General features: G+C 46.8%; 2 protein-coding genes across 3 annotated transcripts in view; one reads left to right on the forward strand and one right to left on the reverse strand.

Moving 5' to 3' along the window:
- The window catches only part of LOC135897172 (leptin receptor gene-related protein), a 416,125-nt gene that overhangs the window by 370,965 nt on the left and 18,738 nt on the right, over nucleotides 1-26,422 (reverse strand). The window lies entirely within an intron of this gene.
- LOC135897151 (serine protease 33-like) overlaps nucleotides 19,832-26,422 on the forward strand; it is a 37,512-nt gene continuing 30,921 nt past the window's right edge. The window contains exons 1-2 of one of the 2 annotated variants that reach the window (XM_065425716.2): nucleotides 19,832-20,084; nucleotides 22,676-22,857. In XM_065425716.2, the coding sequence (XP_065281788.1) occupies nucleotides 19,997-20,084; nucleotides 22,676-22,857 (270 nt within the window). In that variant the 5' untranslated portion in view covers nucleotides 19,832-19,996. The remainder of the gene's footprint in view (nucleotides 20,085-22,675; nucleotides 22,858-26,422) is intronic. The other variant, XM_065425715.2, reaches the window with a different exon arrangement.

Here is a 26,422-nt window from a genome sequence, read left to right on the forward strand (position 1 = left end):
GAAATCAATCAGGCGGCTCCACCCAGGTCGGGGCCGGTAGACAGAGTCCTTCGGCGACGGCCCGGGCCCTCTGGACAGCCTTGAGCTGAGCGATGAGCTCTGTGCTTCTGAGCGCTGAGTCCCAGAAAGACTGGTCGGGAAAGTCCGTGCTCGCGTTGGCAGGGCACAGCAGGAGCATGTGTTCGAAGCTGTTGTATTCGTGGCCGCAGTGTGGGCATTCAGTAGGAAGGCCAGGATTGATCCTGCTTAGTGTTGTTGGTGTGATGTATGTCCTAGTCTGCAACTGTCTGTAAGTGACGACCTGTGCTTTTTTGAGCTTTGGTTGAGGAGGAGGAAAATTTCTTCGTGATAACCTATGATTTGAAGTGACTTCGTGGTATGATCGTTCACGAAAATATTTGCGCCTACCGTTTATTGTGCATTTGCAAAGGCATGCCGACGCAGCCAGGTGATCTTGGAACTGTAACGCTATAAAGCTCCCATGCTGGCACTTGTGGACGAGTTCACCGATTCCCGCAGGGGCGCCTGCGATACGCGGGCGTTTGGTGCGTTGCGACACCACGGACCCGAGCAAATGTAGGTTGCCCACGTCCTAGACTGTGCGCAGACGCAGTCTTGTCTCGCGAAACGGGAATGCTGGTGGCGGGACTTTCGGAAGATCGTTCTCGTAATTCTCGTTTCACGTGTCAGCCTACCGAGCTACACATCTGCGTAACATAGCGGCGACAGTAAATGCCTGAACGGCCGTAATTAGCATTGCCGACCTTATATGTAGTTATGTGTCTTCACCACGACTCAAAACAACGTGCCCATTGACGAGTCACGACGAAGGTGTTGCTGCACAACGTGTGAAAACTTTGCTCTACGTCATGAAGTCACGGTATACTGTCGATGAGGCCACGTCCGGCGTTTCGTGACCGACTTTAGCACGAAATTAAAAAATTCTACAAGTTCTTGCCAACTTGCTAATCGCCATCCGTTTACGTGCAAGAAGCGTGTTGTAGTTTAAATTAAAATTCGGGGATTTTGCATGGCGAAGCGACGTTGTGAATATCAGGCATGCGTTCTGGTTTAGGGGAAGACTCCGCATTGATTTTGACTACCTGGGGTTCTTTAGCGTTCACGCAGTGCACGGCACACTGGTCTCGAGAATAAATACTTCTCCCATGACGTTCTTTCAGCCCTCACATCTAATCCTAAAAAGTTCCGATAAATTCTATACCCTCGACGCGTACTCGTGCCAAAACCACGATCAGATTATGAGGCACGCCGAACTGGGGGACTACGGAAATTTGGACCACCTGGGGTTCTTTAACGAGCACCTGATCCTTAGTACACGGGTGCTTCCGTATTTCGCCCCCATTGAAATGTGGCCGCCGTGGCCGGGATTCGATGCCGCGACTTCGCGATTAGCAGCCCAACACCATAGACACTAAGCAACCACGGCGGGTTGCCGATACGCGCGGAAAACGATGCCCCCATTCCTCACAGCGAGTGCGCGCAGGTTTTCAATAAATTCTTTTCATCTGTATTCACGAAAGAAAGTATTACCAGTTTGCCCGTTGTTGAAGACCTAGATTACCGGTACATGGAACCTATTGGCATTAGTATTGATGGTAATGCTCAACTTAGTAACATCTTAAATGTATCTTCTTCAGCGGGTACTGACGATGTTAATTAATTCTAAAATACAAAAAAAAACAGTTTCAGTATCTGGTAGATTTTCGTTCTATATTTCCTGTAAGTCTTTATTGACAGCTCAGATTCCCCAAGATTGAAAAACCGCGACAGTCATACTCATCTTCAAAGACGAACAAAAACTTGGCTGAAAACTAGCGGCCGATATCGCTGACGTGCATATGCTGCAATATGATTTCATTTCATTTATTTCATTTATTGAAGCCTTAAAGGCCCGGAGGCATTACATAAGGCGGGGGCAAACAAAGTATGAGGAACTCATCACGCTAAAGAGGGAAAAGAGGAAGGAAAGATAGACGAAGAATAGAAACGGAAACAACGCTCAGGAGGGAACCGAGCAAGCAGTAGTAACATCAAAATCACTGTAAAGAAACCATAATATACAACAAAATATATAGTACATAAATACTATTAAAAACATATTATGCGTGAGAACGAATTATTATCAATTAATTACATAAAAGGGGTCAATAAGCAAATGCATTTGAGACGAACCATTCTAGGTGTAGTAGATAGTTAGTTTCCCACGGAAAGTCGTGTGGTCGGCGGAAGAAACAATACTGTCGGGCAGAGTGTTCCACAGCGCTATTGCATTAGGAAAAAAAGAATCCCTCATCGACGACGTACGGCATTGAATGTGCGCGATTGGACAGCTGTGGTTGAGGCGGGGAGAGATTCTAGGCGGGGGTTGTAGTCGAGGGTGTCTGGCTATTGGGTGATAGTAGTAAGAGTGAAGCATGCAGAGACGCGAGATGATACGACGTGATTGGAGACTGGGAAGATCGAGTGTGCGTTTTAGTTCAGTTATGCTGGTTTTACTTGAGTAGTTTGACATGATAAAGCGTGCAGCACGATTCTGAATGGCTTCTAATTCGTAGGTGAGATATGCTTGCGAGATATGATGCAGCATATTATTGCATCTGATGCTTACCATCACCTAGAGTCGAACAACTTTTTTTCATAATCGGCATGGTTTGTTTAACGAGAGGTTTGTCGGGCGAAACGCGATTGCTAGAATTTCCGACAGATTTACATTGAATTTCCGACAGATTTACATTTTGACATGGACACAAACCTTCGAACTGACTGCGTCTTCCTGGATTTTTCTAAACTATGTGACCGCATTATCGCCTGTTTTTTAAAACTATCTTCATTAAATTTGATTTACTAACTTTATTTTGACTTCGAAATTTTATTTCGCACAGGCAGCAGTTTACTTTCGCTAACAGCTTCTCTTCGCCCCTTTCCCGTCTCTACCGGTGTATCACAAGAAAGCGTTCTTGATCCCTTACTCTTTGTAATCTACATTAATGACCTACCCAACAACTTGCCATCATGCATGCGCGCATTAGCTGGCGACTGCATAGTTTATCGTCCCGTTAACACCTCTGGGGACCACCAGATCCTCCAAAACGATCTTGATACTTATTGAAACGGGCTGATAGCGCTTCAAAAAGGCGCAAGTCGAATGTGACTAATATATCCGTCGGTCAAGCTGGTGAAGGACAAAGCCAGTCCGCACTACGCAGCATGGTCAGACTGTAGCACAAGAGCGCGAGCACGCACTCAAGCACGTGCACAAAGCACGTAGCGTAGATACGTAGCGCAGATACGTAGCGTAGATGCTACGGTGGCCGCGGGGTGTCGCGACGAATCCACTGGCTAAGCGCACGGCGGCTCCGTGAGGGCAATCGCGTTCGGCTTACGTTGGGCGCGTCGAAGACGCCAAAATCGGAAGTAGTGGCGTCTGCGTTAACATCCAAAATAAAACTTGGACTGCGCGCCACGGTGACATTTAGAAGACGTAGCGTTGTGGGCACGCCCCGGTCCCCCGTAGCCTACGCAGTGCGAGACAAGGACCGGAAGCACCGCGAAGGCCGTGTTTGATTGATTGCCAATAACTCCGCTTCTGTTGAACGCATTGAAGTACCTTTCTGCGTAATGCATTTAGGAAATACTAGCCTATTTAAACTTCAAATCCGTTTCTCTCCTCCGATAAAGAATGGTTCAAGGCCCTTTTAAAGACGGTGTGGAAACACAACAGTATACTAGACGTTTTGCGTTCGTGGTGTTCAGGAACTTATGTTGTATATGATGCTTCCTTCAGATGGAGATTTACTAGCCCCATGAAGAGAGAATTGCGACAGTCATAGTTAAGGCGATACTCACGCAAAATTTATACTCATATGTGTCACATATGAAACACCGTGGTAACACAGCATTTATTTCATTATATCATTTAAATGGCATTCCATCCCACAGTTATTGCGGCCTAAAATGTGCTCACCTGTGGAGTGCGGGCAAGCACCGCGCGACCGTTTCTTCGCATTGCGGCTCGGACGCAGCAGCAGCAACGAACAGGTTGCAGACACGCCTTCGTTTGCCGAATAACGACAGTGCGCTAGTTCCGGCTAAATTTCGGGTGCCGTGGCCCGAAGCGCACGACACGGCTTGGGCAAGCACGCAAAAGAAAGTAACGCGACTGTATACACGCACCAAAACTGCCGCGCTCATGTGAGCAACGCCCATTCTGCACGAAATAAAGGCTAGCTGTACGTAGAATTTCACGGGTGCGCTATTTCTTGTGGCAGAAGCACCGGTCTGCAGGGGTATAGCCAAGAACAAAGTAATACCTTTGCGCCTTTAAAATGCTAAAATCTGCTGAAAGTGAATTGTGCTTACTTTATATGTCGTTATTTCGAATAATCATTTTCGATTTTTTTAGATCAGTATTTTTATAAAAATATTTTGCCCCCCCCCCCTCCCCGCTTTCCTCCTCAACTCGGTAGCGCGAGAACCCGTGATTTTGCATTGACGCCTTTGTATAGGTGGTGAGAGTCGAACCACCTCTAGAACGTGCGAGTGAGCCAAAAAAAAAAAAGCGATACGCTTTAAGAAAACTATACTGCAGCTATGTTCACAAAGGCGGGAGTTTCACGGGAAACTTATACGCGTTTTATTATGCGTCCAAATGATTTAGCACAGATGCTCTTAAGATTACAACTATCGTCCCGTTGTTCACCGTGTAACTCGGAACATTCGCACCACTCTGAAAGGCGCAGGTCAGTGACAGCGGCATATTCGTCTCCCAGGTGATTTGAGTAGGCTGATGATAATAACAATATTAACAGATAGACAAATTGAGGGCCGTTTGCTGGGAGAATTTGCACATGTGTAGGGGAGTAATATGAATCAACGCGCAAAACCTCCACTGCAAATCACAGTGCTCAGTTAGTTCATCATTAGGAATTCTAACTATAGCACTGTTCGTTCTTTTTTCCGAGTGCACTTTTATAGCAAAATTCAAGCCTTCTACTCTCCGAAGCAGTTCACCGTAATCTTTTCCGGCTGTACGCAAAGATACTATAGTCGCCAGATATTCTGGGTTCCTAAGATTCATATATAAAAGAAAGAATGCGCGTGCCGCGCTCTGTCTTGACGTCAGCGGCTGATATGGTGATCGCCAGCACTATGCATCGTATCTGCTAGTGCAAGAGCAGGAAGCGGCTTATCAGCCAGCCGGTGATAGCAAAAATGTGGCTATAGCCTTGGAGTTCAGTTGCAGTGCCGCGCGATAATTCCAATCGCTAATTTAGCTACGTGGGTATCTCGATTCTGAATAGAGTTGGAAGGTTTTTACAATATGCGTATATGGAACGGCCTTGAAATTCCTAGGTTTTCCTTGCCAGAACCACGGTCTGATTACGAGTCACGCTGTAATGAGGGACTCCGGATTAATTTTGGCAATCCGGGGTCCTTTAACGGGCACCTAAATCTGAGTGCGCGAGCAGTTTTGCATTTCACGCCCATCGGAATGCCGATGCCGTGGCCAGTATTGAGCGCACGTCCTCGTGTTTAGCAGCCCAACGCACGCAGCTTCATAGCCGCTAAGAATGGCATTGGACAATACAAGGCACATTCCACTATGCAAATGAATGCTCCGAACGCAGTAATTAAAATGTCGATAAGGGATTTGTTGTTATCAGCAAATTATCCAGTGTGCACTGCACGCAGGCACGCATGCACACACACACACACACACACACACACACACACACACACACACACACACACACACACACACACACACACACACACACACACACACACACACACACACACACACACACACGCACACACACACACACGCTCACAGGAAGACATAGACATGCACAACACACTCGCAAACAGACGCACACAAACAAGCATGTAATCTTACTGTGAACTCGGCTCATTTACCGTCACAGCATTATAACTGTACTTTAATCTCCCGATACTTGGAATTAACGTTATCTTTCCTTTGTGACGTGCGTTCACATGGCGGACACGCTTTTGACGCGTGCCCGGTGCCATTGTGTTGTTATCTTCCGTGACTGTTTCGCGAATCGTACGCGAACAGGTTAGTTGGAAAAACCCGCTGATGTTTTTTTTGTCGCCAGCATTTCGCCAGCACCGACACGAGTACATTAGCATGCTCCAGGCCGCAGCCAGGCGTGCTCGTTCCTCCCGAGTCTTGCGAACTGGGAGGGGGAGATACAAAGAGAGACGAGCACCAACAAACTGCGCCCACTATGGAGCGGTAGGGGGTGGCGTTCTTAAATGTGTTAGCATTAAGTCGCACCTCTTCGAGGTCCCGGATCCATTATTTAAACCGCGTTCAACACTTTGCAGAGGGCTGTTCCGGAGGAGACCACCATCAGTTGCCCCACATACATACATACATACATACATACATACATACATACATACATACATACATACATACATACATACATACATACATACATACATACATACATACATACATACATACCAGGGGCGTAGCCAGGAGGGGGGGGGCTTATGGGGCTTCAGCCCCCCCCCCCCCGAAATTTTTACGTGCTGTCCATGCACCGCCAACCAAAGCGGCCGCCGGCGCCGGAAATCCCTCTGGATTTTGTCTAGAATGTCTTTTTGACGCTCGAAAAGACATTTAACCGTAAAGATTGCGAACTCGGGCTGGATTTCGTGGCAACGCCCATACACCGGCAGTCACAGAACGCCAAGCAGTCCCATCCGAGCTCAAAGTTTCAAGGGCGCTTTGACTGTGAGCGGGCTCGCCGCGGCATCTCACTGAGGCCACGGAATCTATGGAGCGCATGGATATCATTTGCGAAACTTCATGGGTATAAATCTAATAAGCTCTTGATGTGAAACGTGCATTGACATTTCCAAAGTTTTGCTTTAAATTTTCAATTGCGGAACTTTGTGGGTTTAATGTTGTTTTAAACATTTGACGCCAAAGCTCCATTGACTTTTCTAAGGTCTTACATCGGAACATACAACGAGACAAGCGAAATCAATACACTAGCAGACGAGTTGACAAAGCACGCAGCGAGGTCCAATGAGACGATGCGTTGCGGTGGTTCATTTGTGCCGTCATGTCACGTAAAAAAATATCAACATTTTTTTTTTACCTACGCCAGAACATCCATGTCAAGACACTAAAGCCAGCCAGAGTAACTACGTTCTTATTTATTTTTTCTACTTTGACTTTTATTCGCCGAGGACACATTGAGCCCCTTCAATTTTTTTTGTTCTCGCTACCCTACCCGCGGGCTGCCAGAGCGAGCCAGAGCGCATATGTTTTTTTTTTTTTGTATGGCCCCGACCACCGCGCGGTGCACTTCGGTGGGCGTTCGGTTTGCTCTGGCCGAATGGATTTTCACCTGACAGAGTTTTGGAAGCTTTCTGGCTAGCAGATGAGAAAAAAAAATGGCTGTGGCTTAGGTAAGGTTAAGCCCAGGATGCGAAGCATACTAGCCTTTATTTTAGTTGTTGAACCACTGTTTAGCTTGGTGAACTGCTGTTGCTTGGCTATATTTGGTTCGGCTAGACGAAGAAACAACTCATGCGTTACTCTGCTTCGCCTTGGACGCCCCGCATTGGACGCGGTGAGCGTCGAGCAACGCAGCGTTCGGCGCGGCAACGAAATGTGCGCCTGAGCAAGCGACGCACGCCTGAGCCTTAGAAACAGCTCGTTTCTAAGGCAACACCGCATTCACTAGAGGCGCTTTTGTACCGCTTTGAAGCATCGTACTCGTAGCTCAGTTCCTTTACTTTTTGCTTTATTTTTGGAGCCGCTCTGTAGAAAAATAGTTAATAGTACAGAAGTCAGGGGTTTTAAGATACAGTCCTGTGAAGTACGTGTTCTTGCTTATGCGGATGACGTTGCCCTATTTGCTGAAGATAGGGAGAGTGTTAGCGCATTATTAAGAATTACTGAAAGGTTTTGCGAGAAAAGCGGTAGTGAAATCAATAAGCAAAAGTGCATTGGTCTCTGGCATGGCCACTGGAGTGCCACGCCCGGTGTTTTTGAAAATATCCGGTGGCTCACGACACCTAGCTCTTACCTGGGGGTGCCTTTGGAAGGGTATCGTGAAAGCGAGTCACTCTGGCTCGAAAAAACGGATGAAATGCGTGCGATGGCCGATGCATGGGGTGGCCGCGAATTGTCGATTTTTGCACGTGCCACTATTTGTAATGTTTTTCTCGCTGCGAAAATTATGTATCTTCTGCAGGCACTGTATTGTACACGTAAGCACATTCAAAAATTTCACCGAATTTTTGCCACGTTTATCTGGTGTTCTACGTGGGAGCGAACATCAAGGACAAATTTGTTTCGTAGAGTAAAGAAAGGTGGTCTGTCGGTGTGCCACTTGTTTCTTCAGCAAGTTGTATCACGTTTCATATTGATAAGGGACGAAAGAGACCCGTTTTTGTGCAGTTTTTTTCAAACTATGTTAGCAGTTCCTATGCCTGATTTTTTTGTTTCTTCAGCTATTGGCCCTCATTACACAATTTCAAGGTTCTTGCGTGAAGTTGTAACGTCCTATCGTTTCCTTAGGGCGCGATTCTCTCTTGAGTACCTCTCCAATGTAAAAAGAAAGCGTCTTATGAAGGATCTCACTGAAAGTGTGTTCCCTGTTCCATTGTATCGGCTAATGTTTCAAGAAGGGCCTGGGCAAGACGTACTTAAAAGGGTTAAAAATATGTGGATACCGGCAAACGTTAAAACATTCTTCTTCAAGCTTCACACGGGAACCTTGCCTGTTAAAACGTGGTTGGAGGAAAGAGGAATTTATGTGCCATGGGGAAGCAGATGCTTTCTGTGCAACAAAGCTGAAACGATCGAACATGTTTTCATTGATTGTAATAATGCCATATTCTTTTGGGATATATTACAGAGAACGTTAAAGATAGGCCTACCCCTCAATCCACATGGCATTCGTTTTTTACCACCTGAACACGATTTTGATCAGATGGATGTCATCTTTCTACTTGGAATGCACGCAGTCTGGCGTAGTCTGTTGGCATATAGACATTGTGATGTTAAAGGCCGATCTGTGTATGAATATTTTGTGGAAATGGTTGTGAAGGTACGTGACGTGTACAAGACGAAGGACTGTGATGAAGCGGTGGCGTCAATGCTTGACACTTTGACACATATAAAACGAGTGTGATCTAGGATCACAATCTCTTTTGAAGCTTGTAGCCAAGCTGGAAATAAAGAAAAAAAAAAGTACTCGTAGCTCAGTGGTAGCGTCTCCGTCTCACACTCCGGAGACCCTGGTTCGATTCCCACCCAGCCCATCTTGCAAGAGTTGAGCCAAAGCCACTTCTCCTCTGTCGTGACGTCACGGTGTCACGTGGTATTCAAGGCGACACCGCCGCGCCTGAGGAGCTGGGTTGAGCCCTCGTAATATGCTTCGCATAAAATGGTCGCTCGCCGCCATCACTGTGGGACTCGAAGGATTGCACCGCGTTCCTTGAGCGGAACCTTTCCCGAAAGTCTTGTTTCGCCGGTGTAGGATACTGAGCAGTATGCGTATGGTTCTCAGTGGGCCAATCGTCTCATGTGTTCTTCGGTATTAATTCCGTAGCCCCATTAGGTGCCCGATGTAGGCATTCGATTCTGGCCAAAATAGTTTCCTATGCTTTCTTTTTTTCATTTCGGTGCCTCCACCCCACAGAAAAAAAATACATTGTTGCGGCGCAGCGAATTGTCGCATGGTGAAAGTTCGATTTTGATACTTCTTTTTCTGAAAGTAATGGGCGACAGGACGCTTCAGTTTCCGGATACGTTTATTATATTACTGCGAAAGCAATTATATGGACACTCCAGGCGCATTCCTGCCGTCGCCGTCACCCTCATGTTTCGTATGAAGTCCAAGAGTGATAAAATCGTGACCACGCGCTGCATGCAGTATGTGCGAGTGAAAGCGTAGGAGGGGAGGTGGAATGGGTGAGCCAACGATGGTGGCTCAGTCTTGTGTGCGCAAAGGAGAAAAGAGGGGAGCAAGCGCGCCACCTTCCGTCGCGCGCAATACATCGGGGGGAGTGGATGAAATGGGGGCGGAATCTAGGATTCTGTGAATCTATGATTGTGCAACATGTTTATTTGCCTTGTTTGACGCATTACATACAGTTACTTTTTCTTACATACATAGACTCATTGGAGACTTATACGTATACTTTAATATCTTGTTGCGAGGTTTTGTTTATACATGCAGTGAACTTTGTTTCCAGTGACACTTTCTTGTCCTTTATCAAGCCGTATTTTCGCATTTGTATATCCCATTGTATCTGCATTTCTAATGTACGAGGGCGAGTCAAATGAAAGTGCGCCTACCCTAACCGCGGAATAATGGTTCGGTTCATTATCTGCGAGGCATGCGCGTCGGAAAACGGCATGTCTCATTTACAAAAGTGACACGCAGGTGTGAAGATAACTGTTCTTTAATGCTCTCATACACTGGGTTGAATATGGTTGCGTCACATAATGGACACTTCAAAAGTTGAACAGCTCGGTGTCGCGAAGTTTTTGACAGCTAAAGGTGTCTCCAAAACAGAAATTAATCGCCGTATGGCTGCCGTTTACGTTGAAAACGGCATTTCATTGACAACTGTGAAGCGTTGGAGCAAACGGTTTAAAGGACGTTGCAAAGACATTCCAAGACCGCGCCAAAACCATCGTGCAATCACCCCCCACACAATTTCAAAGGTTCATGAGCTGATGAAACAAGAACGGAGGATAAGCATCGATGAACTGGCAGTCCGCCTGAACATCAGTCACGGTTCGGTTCACGCCATAATTCATGAGCTTCTCGGTTATCGGCTCTATGGTGCGCAATGGATCCCAATGATTTTGATCCATCGCGAGAAGACGGAGAAGTTTCGCGCTGCCTTGACTCATCTGATCGCGTATCACAATGAGGATGACGGCTTCTTGTTTGCAACTGTGATCGGGGACGAACCTTGGTGCCACTACGTCGAGCCTGAAACACGACGGCAAAGCTTACAGTGGAAACATTCGAATTTACCACGCCCAAAGAACGCAAAGACCATCATTTCCGCTGGAAAGGTGTTGTTGACCTTTTTTTCGGTCCTCAGGGTCCATTACTGATAGAATTTGCTAAATCTTGAGAGGCTATCAATTGTTTCCCATATTGTGAAACGCCAGAACGGCAGTCTGTCGCAATCAAGAACGAACAACGTGGAAAATTGACGAATGGGGTCATCTTGTTCCACGACAATGCCTGTCCCCACGTCTCTTATGTGGTTAATACAAAACCGGCAAAGTTCAAGTGAAAAACGCTGCAGCATCCGCCATACAGCTCAGACCTGTCAGCTTGCGACTTCTACATTTTGGGGCAACCGAAAAAAGAGCTCAAGGGAACCAGATACAGACTTTTTTAAGCAGCAACACAAGGAGTTTTATAAGACGGGAATCACGCGACTCGTTAGTCAATGGGACAAATGTCTAAATTCTCATGAAGACTACTTTTAAATAAAGTACCCCGTTGTTGGCTCACATTCATTTGACTTGCCCTCGTATATCTTGCAGAATTCCTGCTTTTTATACCTGCCCTCTGTTGCGACTATGATTTCGGTGCCATTACTCACGATACACGACCGGTGACAGCTGCTCCTGCGTAATACAGTAAAACAAATTACAGCGTCATTGAGATTTTTCACTGACCATTGCATATATACAAGAATGTAAGCACGGTTCTTAAATGACAAAGTTTCGTTAACATATTTGTCCTCGACTTGTTCAGTTCATTGCCTTTTAATTTTTCATATCAGTGGCATGCACTGCTTTCCTGGTTTCGAACTGATATAGTTCTAAAGTTCGTGTGACCCGCCGTGGTTGCTCAGTGGCTATGGTGTTGGGCTGCTGAGCACGAGGTCGCGGAATCGAATCCCGGCCATGGCGGCCGCATTTCGATGGGGGCGAAATGCGAAAACACCCGTGTGCTTAGATTTAGGTGCACGTTAAAGAACCCCAGGTGGTCAAAATTTCCGGAGTTCTCCACTACGGCGTGCCTCATAATCAGAAAGTGGTTTTGGCACGTAAAACCCCAAATATTATTATTAAAGTTCGTGTGATATTTTCTTTACTTAAAAAGACAAAAATATGGAAGCATTGATATCAATTATTATGGGCAAACTTTTTGGCACATACGAGTATATTCTTTTATGAAAAAATACACATTTTATTGTTTCGACTGTGCGTAGCGTTCAAGAATTCGTTTGCAGCATCTTTCGCAATGACAATGCAATTATTATTCATCGATTTGACCCCTTGACAAATTGTTTAAGAGGAAGCTTTAGCTCGAGCCCAATCCGACGCGGCCTATTCAAATACTTGTAAAACGCAGAAACGCTTTTCTTAGATAATCCTGCTAATTGCTTTTGTTGAAATTCGTTGCATTTGAGAGAGAAAGTTAAATCCTAGTTCTGTTGGAAACACAACTTCGATTTAGGGCCTGAATTTTGTTTAAAATATTTTGAAAAATTCGAAAGTTTGAAAAAATAGAAGCACGACGTTTACAAACTAATAGCTATGCATGAAGAACAGACATTGTGGTTCTGTAAACGGCATCTATTATAACAGTCAAAGCGGACAAGTTTGCTATGTCAATTTGTATCTTACGTGAATTGGTTACATTGTGTACAAGGGTTCTGCACAAGCCGTATTTCCACAATACTAAATTTTTTTTGAGATTCATGTGTAACATATCTATTTTGTCCGCTATAGATGTGCTATTAGATGCAATTCACAGAATTGCGATATCATTTTTCATGGTTGAGTCACGGAGATTTAAACTTGATAGTGTCGTTTTCTGAAAAATTTCGATTTGGCCAATTTTTAATAAATAATTGACCACCTAAGTGAAAAATTCGAAACTAGTAGTCACTAGAATTAAATTTCTTCTTTTAAATGAAACAAACCTCCTCAAATTTGGTGACGTGGTTGCAGGGAAAAACGAATTCTCCTTCTACATGTATTTAAATAGACGCACCCGAGCTAAAGCTTCCTCCTCGAACAAAATTTCTTGCTACGCCACTGGCCCCATATGTGTATATATATATATATATATATATATATATATATATATATATATATATATATATATATATGGGGCCAGTGGCGTAGCCCCCCCCGAACAAAATTTCTGGCTACGCCACTGATACATACATACATACATACACACATACATACATACATACATACATACATACATACATACATACATACATACATACATACATACATACATACATACATACATACATACATACATACATACATACATACATACATACATACATACATACATACATACATACATACATACATACATACATACATACGCACATACATACGAACATACATACATACATACATACATACATACATACATACATACATACATACATACATACATAGCATTTGACACAGTTGAACACGGCCGGATGTTTACTAAATTATCTATCGTTTGTCTTGGCTTCGTAACTTTCTCTTGTTCCGTCAACAATTCACAGTTGTCAACGGCTTTTCCTCACCACTAGGTGACATAACCGCCCGTGTGCCAGAGGGAAGCGTGCTTGCCCACTTGCGTTTTCTAATTTACAGAGAATTCAGAGACTGACCACTTGACCCTTCCAAATGATCTTAACAATATTCTTTATTGGTATAAAAATTGTCACACGAGTCTAAACCCTACTAGATATAAATGCATGACTTTTAGCCTCAAACATGACATTTCTAATTATCACTGGTCTATTAATAACACCTTTCTCACCAATGCTATGTCGTACAAATAGCTGGGAATTCAGTTCACGCTAAATCTTTCATGGTCTTGTCACATTTCAACAATCTGCAACAAAGCATCGAATGCATTAAGTTTCGTACGCCGAAACCTGCGAAACTCGCCTAGCTCAGCATATCTGTAGCATTTATTCGTCCACGGTTGGAATTCGTCGCATTTATTTGGTCTCCCCATCAAAAATACCTAATTGAAATGCTTGAGTTCATGCATTAAAAACAGACCAGCCCGGTTCGTTGCTAACAATTATAGTCCCCTCGCCAGTGTCTCCCAGCTTAAGAACATTAATGATATGCAGATACTTGAAAATCGCCGTTCTATTTAACTTTTGCGCATATTTCATAAATATGTTCACACCCGCACTTCATTTTTACCGCTGGAACCGCCTCCTCGATATCCACGGCGTTTACATTTTCGTCTCAGCTTTAATCACATATACAGAAAAAATCAATCATCCAGTTCGTTCGCATTACCTAGAGCAATTATTGCTCTGGAATGATCTTCCTGACAACTTAGACTCTTTTTTCCGACCATGGAGAGTTCAAAACCCACCTCTGTTTGCAATTATCATTTTGGTATTGTTGTAAATGTTGTTTTCTGTTTTACCACTCTTTCAGTTGCTCTAAATTTTGTTTTATTTTGTAGTGCTGATTCACTTCCACCCGGATATCACTTTGTGCCATATTCGCGTTTGTTTTGTTTCTTAATCTTCGTGTAAATATGTAATTTTTGTGCCATATTTTAGATCAACTTTGTATTCCTTTTGTGTATTTGCCTTGTACGGCGTCTGTTGTACCGTTACTCTGGTTTATGATTTCTGTGTCCCCCTAACCCAATGCTCTTTGGGGCCTGTGAGGTGTAAATAAATAAATAAATAAATAAATAAATAAATAAATAAATAAATAAATAAATAAATAAATAAATGTATGAATACATGCACCCTGGCTAAGTTAGTGTCTCTGTACATGCACCTGTGCAGACAGGGACACTAGGCTAAGTGGAGCATGTACGTCGCTTCAAGGAAGACGCGAGGTCACCATTCAAAGGCAATGCTTTGACACCGAGTAGGAGGAAAAGACAAACGAACTTGACGTAATCGCCAAGTGGCGTAAAGTACGTGCAACACCGGTGTTCGCGCGATGGTCAGACTTCTATTGCGAGACCGTCGATTTCGCGACAGCAAGATAGAAGCACAAAGGGACGTGGCATTACCTCAACGGGGGCGTATGACCCTGTCCACCACCTCAGGCCGATGCCCTCTGATATATAGCGCCATATGGGAGTCCGCGCGCGAGACCGGGTTGACCGGAAGGTTATGGCCGTGCTCTTTCACGTTTCTTAATGTGTTTGTTTTGTAATCCCCACCAATGACCATCTCTCCTGCGTAGGCTACTCAGCCATCCTTGCAATTAAGGCTCATTCGCGCTTGCGTTCTTTATACCTTTTCGTGACGTCACCTTGCGCCAGTGCAGTCACGCGCGCTCCGGCGCCACGAGCCAACTCGCACGTGGTCAGCGCGTCCTCCGTGCCGCGGCTCGGAACGTTACCATGACGACGGCGCTATGCTGTGAACCTCACTGCGCCGTCGCGGTCTGACGCTCAACTCCCGCATATATACTGTCGCAGTGAAACTCATTTACGACGACCACTGTAAGGGGGGGGGGGACAATTTCTAGGCAGCTAAAAAGTCCGTGACAGCTGTTGCTGTAAAAGACGCTAAATGCGGGTATTCTCTATTACATACACCGAATGACTCCTTCTAAAGAGTATACTAGAGAGGTGTCTGCAAAACATGAACCTGTGGAGATGTTGCACCCTGCACTGGCAAAGCCAGGAAGTTTTTTTCGAGGGAGGGGGGGGGGGGGCTACGCATTCGACCGGGGGAGGGAGGCGGAGCAGGCGGGTGTTTTCGCACGTCGTTTCGTGCCAGGTATCCGTAATACCTGGTTAGGGGTGCCCGGTACACTCCCCTTGGCTACGACTCTGCAGTGGTACGCATCGTCGTACGCACATAGAATCTGGAGAAGCCCGCGGATTCAAGGCCGGGCTTCTGTTTTATTGCGGGATACAGATGCGACGACGCACATTGCTCACGCGTCCGTGCCGTGACGAGGCACATATAGCAGGAAGGCGAACAAATCACGGATGCTCTTGTTCGCCGGGTACGTATCGCACGTGGGTGAATATGTGGCGCGAGGCCTTCCGAGAAAAACGCTCCCGCTGTATACGCGGAACAGCCTTGGCCCCCTGGCCGTGTGTAGCTCCCGTCACTCTTCCTGCCGAGAACAACATCGCGACGCAGCGGGCGACGGCGACGACGCTACGGGCGCGACGCACGTAGCAGTGATGCCCTGTAGTGGACGTACGCCGATGTACCAGCGTGCTGGTGCGAACTCTTTTGTTGTGTGCCGGCCACGGCGGCCGCATTTCGATGGGGGCGAAATGCGAAAACACCCGTGTGCTTAGATTTAGGTGCACGTTAAAGAACCCCAGGTGGTCAAAATTTCCGGAGTCCTCCACTACGGCGTGCCTCATAATCAGAAAGTGGTTTTGGCACGTAAAACCCCAAATATTATTATTATTATTATCTTTTGTTGTGTGCAGGTTAGGTTATATTAGGTTAGGTTAAGACCGGGGTAGTCGGAGAAGTATGGGAGAGGCCTTTGCCATGCAGTGGGCGTAGCCAGGCTCATGATGATGATGATGATGGTTAGGTTATACGTTAGTTTAGGTTACGGGAAACCAAAGAAGATAATCGGGTGAGAAACAAAGTGAAATATTTTTTTTAAATACTATAGTATATAGGGTCTGCATTGGGCAATAAAATGAAAGGATGCGTTGAGTGTACGTGGAAAAAATCCCAGGTGGCCACATTTGGACCGAAGTCTCCCACTACGGAGTGCCTCATAATCAGATCTGGGTTTTGGCGCGCAACACCCCAAAGTTTAGTTTTAATTAACGGATGAGAGAGGAATTCGAGACGATCATTTTGCTTGCAAGTCTGGTCAGGGTTATTACCATGAGTAAGTAAGATTAGGTTTACCGAATAGTGTAAGCTTACGATTATTCCAGTGGCTTTCCCTACAGTGTCTCTCTAGGCGGCTTACCTTTGGGTAGGTTAGATTTTTACCATGCATGGAGGATGTGATTAGATCTCTCAGTTTCCGTATAGAGTTAGTAGCGACAAGAAATCGTCATGCTGTATATTCCATCGTCTGCACGTAATCCTCAGCAGCTACCCAGAGCCTACAATTGTTACTTCTTCACTGAACTATAACGAATAGTATCTTCGGAAGCGAAGCTACTAGATCACCGCACAATCGACAAAGAACGCAGCGTCATTTATTAGTGTGTATATTAGCCTACAGGGGCATCGTCATCAGTGGCCTTGCGGAAGAACATGGATGATCTATGCTCGTTGGCTGTATTATAGTGGCAGTGTTGACAACGGAGTCAGCTGACAAGGTTTGGTTGCTTGCTTGTGAGCTCGCGCTTACACAGTGTAACCCCTTGACTGCCTTCCATAACACCCGTCTTTCAGCTTGGATACAAAACTGCCGCTCCATTTTCTGTATGGACCATTACACGGCTATTCGAACCGACACCTATGTCTTCCATGAGAATGCGTGATCTTAACTCATTCCTGTTCGTTTCATATTGATATGGCCAATAGTCGTGGTTGCCACATGGGGCTGCGAGGGACCTATGGGGTAACCTGTACTGCGACTGTACCCTCGCTACATTATGTAAGAAAAATCGCGGTTGGCCACACTATAGAGAGACCGTATAATCACAGTAATTCGCAGAAAGGTATTCTGGGACGCTAGTCGACACGGGCAACTGTACAGACCGCTTTAAATGCGCCGTTGCACATCTCGAGAGTGGGCGGAATGCATGGCAGGGTTTGACAGTCAGTGCCCGTTCCTCCCTGTTTACACGTACATCTTTTATTTTTTTTCTTTCTTTTATGCGGTAGCCATTATAAGTGGACCTCACTCACTTTGTAGCTATCCGTATGACGAAAAATATCTGTGCCGGTTCCGAAGGCAGTGTAATCTAACGCAGCGCTGCGCATCAAAGCGCTAGCTGTCAGGAGGCGAAGAATGCGAAAAAAATCGCTGTGGCTTAGCTAAGGTTAAGCCCAGGACGCGAAGCATACTAGCCTTTATTTTAGTTGTTGGACCACTGTTTAGCCTGGTGAACTGCTGTTGCTTGGCTATATTTGGTTCGGCTAGACGAAGAAACAACTCATGCAGGCGAGCGCACGAGCTGAGACCCGGCTGTGTAGCTACGCGGCCGCAAGCGAGCGCACGAGTTGAGCCTCCGCTTTTGCAGCTGTTATGACGTCATATGGTAGCTACGCGGCCGCGCGCGGCGCAGCAAGGAAGAGCGTGGTTGTGCGGCTAGTATGCTTCGCATAAAAAAATGGTACGTGACGCACCCGCCAGATGTCTCGAAAAGAAACAGGCGTGCGGTCGTGGCCTCATGGTTAGAGCATTGGGCTTCCGTGCTGGAAGACGGAGGTTCGATCCCACAATTCGGTCGCGCATTCATTTACAACGTTATAGGCAGACTTTACCCGCCCTTGGGAGGCGTCTTACGGAAAACACGAGCTGTGTTGAGCGCACGCGATCGCGTCTCAGTGCGCCCGAAATCGCAGAGAAAGAGACACGAGGTAGAGCAACGTCATTCTGTTAAATAGAAGGTCGCCTGTGATGCATGGGCGCGTATCTGTCTAGACTTCACAATCATATCATAATCTGCAGGCATGCTGTAACAAGGTGGGCACTGTGTTATAAACACACGGACAGCAGAAGTACGCGCGCTTCCTGTGCCCTTCTACTTCTTTTCTCCGTGTGTTTATAGCTGCCGTACGCCCCTTATTGCAAGATTAACTTGCACCAACTAACCCAACTTGCTGCTCTACTCTATAGGCACGCCATCGCATGCTTTAGGAACGCGGTATGTGTCCGTTAATAACGCTGCGAAAACTATCATCACGTCGCCGTGACAAATGTCACCAAATAAAAAGAAATGCTCAACGTATAGTTATCCAAGATACAACCACTGCTCAGCGATGTTTGACCCGTCGTTCTGTCATCGCGGTGTCGTGGTACTGTCGTCGGGCCAGCTTCTGGTGCTTTGGCGGACACTCGCAACTTTGTTTCCTTTAGCTTTTTCCTCTCTCCGGTTCGATGGTGGGACAAAGTGCATCATCGCGAACTTGAAGAATGCGTAGAGTCTTATACATCATTTGGACGGCGAACCATAATGGGCTTAGCGCAGGCTACACTGCTCGTTCCTCTGAATGTCCTCTGCGTACGCGTCAGCAAACCATTGATCACATGCTATGTACGGCGGCCGATGCCTCTCTTTCTCCAGACAACATTGACTCGGTGGGCTCTGGATCACTTTTCGTTGCGCGCTCAATATGCTCTCTCTTCCTAACTTCCTCTTTGCGTTCCCCTTTCCTTAACTTCTAGTGTAGGATAGGAAACCGGACGTTTGTGGTGGTTGTTCTCTCTGCCTTCGCTTTCCTTGCGTTCTCTCTCTCTCTTTCAATCTCTGTCATCTTATACATGCTTATTCATCTACACTTTTGTTGTTGTTGTCGTCGTCGCTGTTGTTATGTATTGGCGACAAACGAGCGATACCTTACCCCCATTGCCCTCCTAAAGTTCTCTCTTTGGGCTCAACTCGCACCTGCTCGGAGCTCGGAGAAAAACGCGTGCGTCTCCTCCCTTTGGCACACGCACATCTCCTCCATACTCGGCGGCGCTGCTCCTTTTATCTTGTCCGCACGCAGAAAAAAAAAAGAAAAACGCGAGCATAAAAAAACAAACACGCGAAACAAAAGAGGGGCCATCGCGTCGCGTCGACGTGGTGATATTGGGCTTGCAAGCGGGAGGAGGGGGGGGGGATCCCTCGACGTCACTCCTCTGGGCGAACGGCAGTCGCGGCGTGACCCCGCGATAAGAGCAGTCCTCCACCGCGTCGCACGCTCAGGTGAAGGGGGGGCGGCGACACGGTGTCTATACCTGGCCACAGCTGAGAAGCGTGCAAACCTCGTTGCGTCGCGACGCCGCACTCTCGCGTAGCTGGGTAAACCCCCCCCGCTGGTTCCGGTTCACACGTTGGACGCCATGCGCGGAGGCTACTACTGCACCTGGGCGTCGAGGCTACTCCTCCTGGTAGCGACTGCGTGTTGCTTGTCGGCTACGCCGGGCTCAGGTACGCTGCGTAGACCTTTGGCCTGTATTCGCTTTAGACGAGTTTCTCGCGGGAGAGGGGGGAGGAGCCCGCCGGTGGCATGTAAAAGACCGGCGAAACGTCGATACGCTCGCGTGCTCTTTCATCGCGAATGCACCGCACGCGTCGGGAGCTTCCGCGTGTCTTTCCATTCATTCGGTGTGTCGGCTCCGTGGGTTACGGGAAGCTGATCGATTCGTGAATTTTAACGTCTCGAAGCAACTCGGTGGCTTACGAGGGACGTCGTAGTCGACGGCTCCGAATTTCTTTCGACCACCTTGGGTTCTTTGTATGTGCACCTAAATCTAAGCACACGAACGTTCTTTGCATCTGCGCGAAGCTTTTGACGAATGATCGATTTTGTTGAAAACAAGTGCGAACACTGTGTTGAGATATGATGAGGCGCTGCTGAAATCCGCGGCTATTGTTTTTCTGAAGCGTATACGCCTCGCAACTTTTCATCGCTTGCCGTAATCGCCCGACCCTGGGCCAACCTTCGATGAATGGCTTATCAGATAATCACAGAACGTGGCGTACATGTTCATTTGAATTCAGTTTGCTGCCTAGGCTTCTTTATGCGACAGAATTTCATTTATCGAGGATCTTGCGCGTCGCGTGAGCTACTTTCAAGATACTTTTTTTATTATTATTTATTTGCGTGCGCATAAACTGCGTTACAATACGCGTGCTGCCATTTTGCGCTTTCCTATAATCAAATCACACCGGTTCATGAAATCTAAAGTTTCACTGAAACCCGCTTGGCCTGGAAGAGTCATGTGCAGGAAAGCACCGGTCAGAAATATAGTGATGTTAATGCCGTTTCGGCTACTTTACCGGAGCAGTTTGTTCATAATCCGTCGTAGTTACGTTTCACTTTCTCACGCAACATATTACTTAGTGCAAATAACCGTGTTGTCCTGCTGTATATGACTGCTTAGTTATCTGAACATTTCTTGCTATATGCTTGTGCGCAGTAAGTGTGTTGCACCGAAGCACTGGTTAAGAAATGAATCCGTGTTTAGTTTTCTTGCTGTGGAAGATAGACTTCCATCACGAAAACGTGGCGGTAGCCAGGGGACGCATTTCGTTACGCTAAGTGGTCGATGACGACGTTCAAACAACTTTTTTTTTCACGTTCCCTTTCCCCTAAAGTTGCTTGAGTGCCCCGGTTTCTCGTTTTTATTTATTTATTTATTTGGCTTTCACTAAAGCAATGCTTCCGGTTAGAAGTAACACATGCGTTTTTTGTATCAGTTCGGAGTCATAAATATGGCTAGTGTTCCGAAAGCTGATCAACACTGTGTTCCAAAAGAGTCATTAAGTGTGGGCCATTATATGACTTTTGGTTTGCCGCACTGAACAACCAAATTTTGCTAAAATTTTAGAATGACTATAACCAGCCGAAATATAGGCACCGCGATATTGAGGTCTTGGGGAGTCTGAAAAAAAAAAAAACATTGCTCTGCTGTCTCGCCATAGAGTGGGCTTAAGTTAAAATGATGATTTGCAGATGTTTTTGTGAATGATGTGCGCATGCCTATGCTGATGAAGCTATAAATGTCCGGTGATTTTCAAATAAACTTCCAGTTGGCAGTCTGCGCTTGTCGGTGGTATTTGTTTCCTGTGTCCTCGTCTTTTTCGCGCTGTTTCACCTCAGTACAGTTCTGTAGTTCGAACGATCACTTTCTCGAGACTCGGCGCTCAATGCGTCGAAGTATGCGGCCGACAGCGTTTCTGGCATCTGTGCGAAGCTAGCGAGCTTGGCGCATCGCCAGTGCCGCCTCCGCTGTCGAGTCACGCGAGATGGCGCGAAAGTGATCGTATCGATCGTATTATCGTAGTGATCGATAAAACGTAATATATTCTACGGGCTAGTCACCGCTGCACGCGCTCTTATCACAACTAAAAGGTTAGAGATGTTTCCTGCAGGACCAACGTATTTAAACATTCTTTTTTTCCCGCGCACGATTTCCGAATGGAATGCACTACCTGCTACAACTGTCGACTGTCCGACGGTTTCATCCTTTCTTTCTGCACTTTTTCAATAAACCATAGCGTTCATCCCTCGTTTTTACCAGTCAAATCATGATTGTGAAAGGTTTCTCTTATGTTGTTTGTTACGCAGATTCTTGTTCAGTGTCTGTTATCTTGTTTGATCTTATTTAATATTTTTTTTTCAAATGCCTACTCCTGCCTAAGGCCTGGTAACAAGGCTGGCAGTACCTGTAAAAAGATAAAATAAAAATAAAATCCCCGAAAGTGATCGCTTGAAAATAACGCCCCTAATCACCTCAGTCAGTTCAGCGACTATATCCCGGAAGACTTGTGGCGTCGTATTCGATCCCAGAAACAAGGTAAATTGTCCATCAACTGCGAAGCTTTCGTATCGAGGAACCCGTTATAACGAGTTCCTCGATAACGCAGTAAGCCTTATAAGGCTTACTGCTTTATAGCTTCGCAATGCATTCAAGCGGCACAGATTTCCCTTTGAATGTGTGTTGCATGCAACTGTGACAGCAAACTATTTTTCTAAGGATGATTTATCTGCTGATTGTTTGCTTCCTGTTCCACAGCGCGGCTAGAGGAGGTGCCCAAGTTCAACGCCAGCGCCGCCTGCAATGGTGGCACGTACATCACAACCAGGCAGGGCTACCTGCTCGGTCCGTCATACGCTGACGCCGAAATCAAGCAGCTAACCTCAGGTGCTGGCGCGCACCGTTGTTCTTGGACCTTGGACACCAACAGCTCGGCTAAGGTATTCATTCAGGTTCTACACGACTGAGGCGTTTCAAACAGAAGTCCAGCGTCGCTGCGCATATAGGCAGAAGGGCCAACAAGGGGTCGACGTGATTAGAAGCACTCGGTTAAGTTCAGTCAACAAGCCTTGCGAAGAGTTTCTGACAGCTGCCCGCTTTTATTTAGTATACATAGGATAAGAGTCACTATAAATTCTGGCTTGTTTATTTTTTCTGCAACCTGATAATAAATAAGGATCAGTGGCAATTTAGCGGCAAATGCGAGGGAAATGCGTTGGGATTACGTCGCACCTGTTTGAGGCACCGGATTCATGATTTAGGCCAAATTCATCACATTGCAAGTTGTTAGTCAGGAGCTCACTCGATACTCGTCCTGGCTTTTCAAGGAACGAAGTGCTAATGATGGGGTGTATATATATATATATATATATATATATATATATATATATATATATATATATATATATATATATATATATATACACATACATATATATATATATATTGTTGAAACATTCACCGACGACTATGATACTCCCTATAATGCGACATTTGAGCACAGCTGCATAAGGGTTTTCATTTCGCGATATATTGGCTGGCGCATACAATATGTCTCGTGCGGTACGTTGCAAAGGGAGCGAAATGTGGCGGGACTGCCTCACTAATCGGGAGACCGTGAGAGGTGGCTCGTAGGTGACGCGTGGGCGCGATTCGCAGCACCCGCCGCAGACGGACCTCCGCTCATGCAGCGCTTTGTTTCCATACAGACGACGCGTGCTACTCTGGCGCCATCTCGTAGCCATCGTCGCCGCAAAGCCCGTCTTGCGTACACTGCGCTTTTCTTCTCGCGCTCACGCCATACTCTCCTCCTCCGCTTTCCGCCTTCTGGTTCCGCTGCACCCTTCTCCTCCGCTTTTCTCCTCGCGCTCTTTTCGATATATCGCCGTATTTCATCTGCCGCTGCGCTCCGCGTTCGCTTTCATCGTTCGCTGTGTTCGTTCGCTCGGTTGCCAGGGGCAACGCCGACGCTCGTCGCGGGAAGGGACGCCTAGGATCTGCGCTCTAAAGAATGGAGACGCACGTGGAAAAAGCAAAAACAAACATCTAGTTTCGACGTTTCGGCAGGGTTCCGGCCTTCATCAAGACCCTCATCAAATCCGGATCCCGGCCGAAAATTGTAAATTAAATGTTTGGTGTTGCTTTTCTACGTGCGCCTGTACTTCACACACACACACACACACGCGTATGCGCATATATATATATACATATACGCCTAAGCTTCCACGTGACCGGTTACCGACACTTAGCACGCATACACTTTTTCGGCACTCCTATCGATACGCATTAAAAGCACTTTTCACTCGAGAGCGACGCATCGAAAGCGAGAACAAGGTTTACCGTTGCGTTGAAGGCTTCTCAGAACGCTGGCGTGAGCAGGAACCGCCGCCAGCGGCGTTGCAGCCTTCGTGCCTTGAGTGGTGCACGAGGTGTGATGAGACCGAAGGAAAAATGGCCAGGCTTAGCTTGGTTAAGCCAAGAATGCGTTGCATATTGCGCGAGTTGGGGCCCAGCTTTCCCTCCGGCTGTCGTGACGTCACGTCACGTGGTTGCGCTAAAGGTCAATGGTGGCTGCCCGGCCGCGCCCAAGGGCTGAACTGAGTGATTGCAATATGCAACGCATAAAAATAGAAGCAACTTAATAACAAACATAGCAAACTTAAAAGAGAATAGACCCACATATGAGACAGCGCAGCAATGAACAATGGCTCATACCCTCAATGGTGGCTGCGCGGCCGCGCCCAAGGGCTGAACTGAGTGATTGCAACATGCAACGCATAAGAAATTCAGTGGTTTCTGTCAGCCGCGAAAGAGAGGATTCGATGGACGCTTGGCTTGATTTACTGCTCAGCTCCGCTCATAGTGCATGCGCCTCTGCGCGATATGTGCATACGGCGCGCTCAGCACGGATGCCAATGTGTGTGCGCAAACAACGCGCATACTGCAGCTCATGCGTTCTGCAGCTCATACTGCAGAACGTTGGCCTGGCTCCAACGTAGTCTACTGAGCGGAGCGCGTGACGGTGCGATTACTCGGCGTCGTCGCTTTTTCGGAGACGCCACTCCGCGTCTCCGAAAAAAACCTTCTAACCCTGAGCGCACAGGCAAAGCCATCTTTGGCACGGGCCGCCTATATGCGTGGCGACAGCACGGCGACGCCGGCGCCAACGACAACGGCGCAAATGCCCTTCGAGTTGTTCGTATAGTCGCAATCGCAATAAGAATATGAATGCATAGCGAAGTTCTGCCTTCGATGTGGGGTTATAAAGACAATTGTTCGGACAACGCACGGGATTATCAAGCGCTGCAGTACGACACTCTTGGCTCTCGCTGTATCCGCATGTCATCAAAAAACGACCTTCACAGTTTTCCTGGGTGTGCGCGCGAGGTTCGCGCGAACGCGTTTTGACGCGGATGGTAATTATTCTGCACATTGCAGTGTAATAAGAGGGATCGTTCCCGCTGGAGATGTTTTATGCCAATCTCCTTGTGGGCATTGTTCAAAAGCGTGCAGCAAGGTTTTAGTGTCAGGTTTATCAACGACTGCTGTAATTTTGACAAAAGGTATATTTAACTATGACCGGGGACAACTGCAGGATATTGGCCTCCAGCTCCACCACTGGAAAAGCTGGCGCCACCGTCGGCGTGACGTGCTAGGAGGGATCACGTGGACATAGTGGCCGCGTCGGCTGCTTCGGGCGCGCCGAAGCGAGCTGAAAACGAGTTTAAATTCCTTCGTACGCTGCGGTTTTCATTTAGTGGCGAAATTTTCCCGCTTCGAGTGTCTCCTTTACAACGCTTGAAAGCACTACAATATGTAGTGGCTGCCTTTGAAGGCGCGCGACATGGTAGGCTACTGCTCGGTGCCGCAGGGCCGGACGCACGTAACGGAGGCCGGTGTCAGCCTTATTCACACATAGCCGCAGGACAAGAAGCTGTGTGAAGCTTGGCTCGCGAAACATAAAACCGGCAAACAGTCATCGGCTACAACTCGGGTATGCAGCAAGCACAGAGGCGAGGAAGATTTCTGCTATGGCGCCCGGTCTGCGATGTTCTGAAAACGCGCACTGAGACGCACGCCCGAGTCCGCTGCCCGACTAATGTCATGACGGTTTGGTCTATGAACTTGTCGATACTATAGATACTGGCAAGTTCAGTGGAGTGGAAAGGCAGCGGTAAGAAGCACATTTAAAGAAAGCATGTCATATGGTCATGTTTGTGTTATGAATTAATGCACTGGATTACAAAAAAGGAGCAGCGGGAAATTGCGCGCTGAGAACGCCGATAAACATACAGTGCGACGCAACTCGAGAAATAGTATCGAAAGGTCAAAGAATTTTGAAGAAAAAAAAGATTGAATCGTCGCGACGGCACATCACAGTCCCCGTAGGTGTCGAAGTCCCCACAATGAAATTATTTTTGAACAGCTCTGATAGCGCCCACGCAACAATGGTTGCTTGTATACTGTCAAATGCTCATATTCTGCGGCCTAAAGCTCATGACACGG

The sequence above is a fragment of the Dermacentor albipictus genome, chromosome 9, assembly GCF_038994185.2.
Source record: "Dermacentor albipictus isolate Rhodes 1998 colony chromosome 9, USDA_Dalb.pri_finalv2, whole genome shotgun sequence".
Classification (NCBI taxonomy): domain Eukaryota; kingdom Metazoa; phylum Arthropoda; class Arachnida; order Ixodida; family Ixodidae; genus Dermacentor; species Dermacentor albipictus.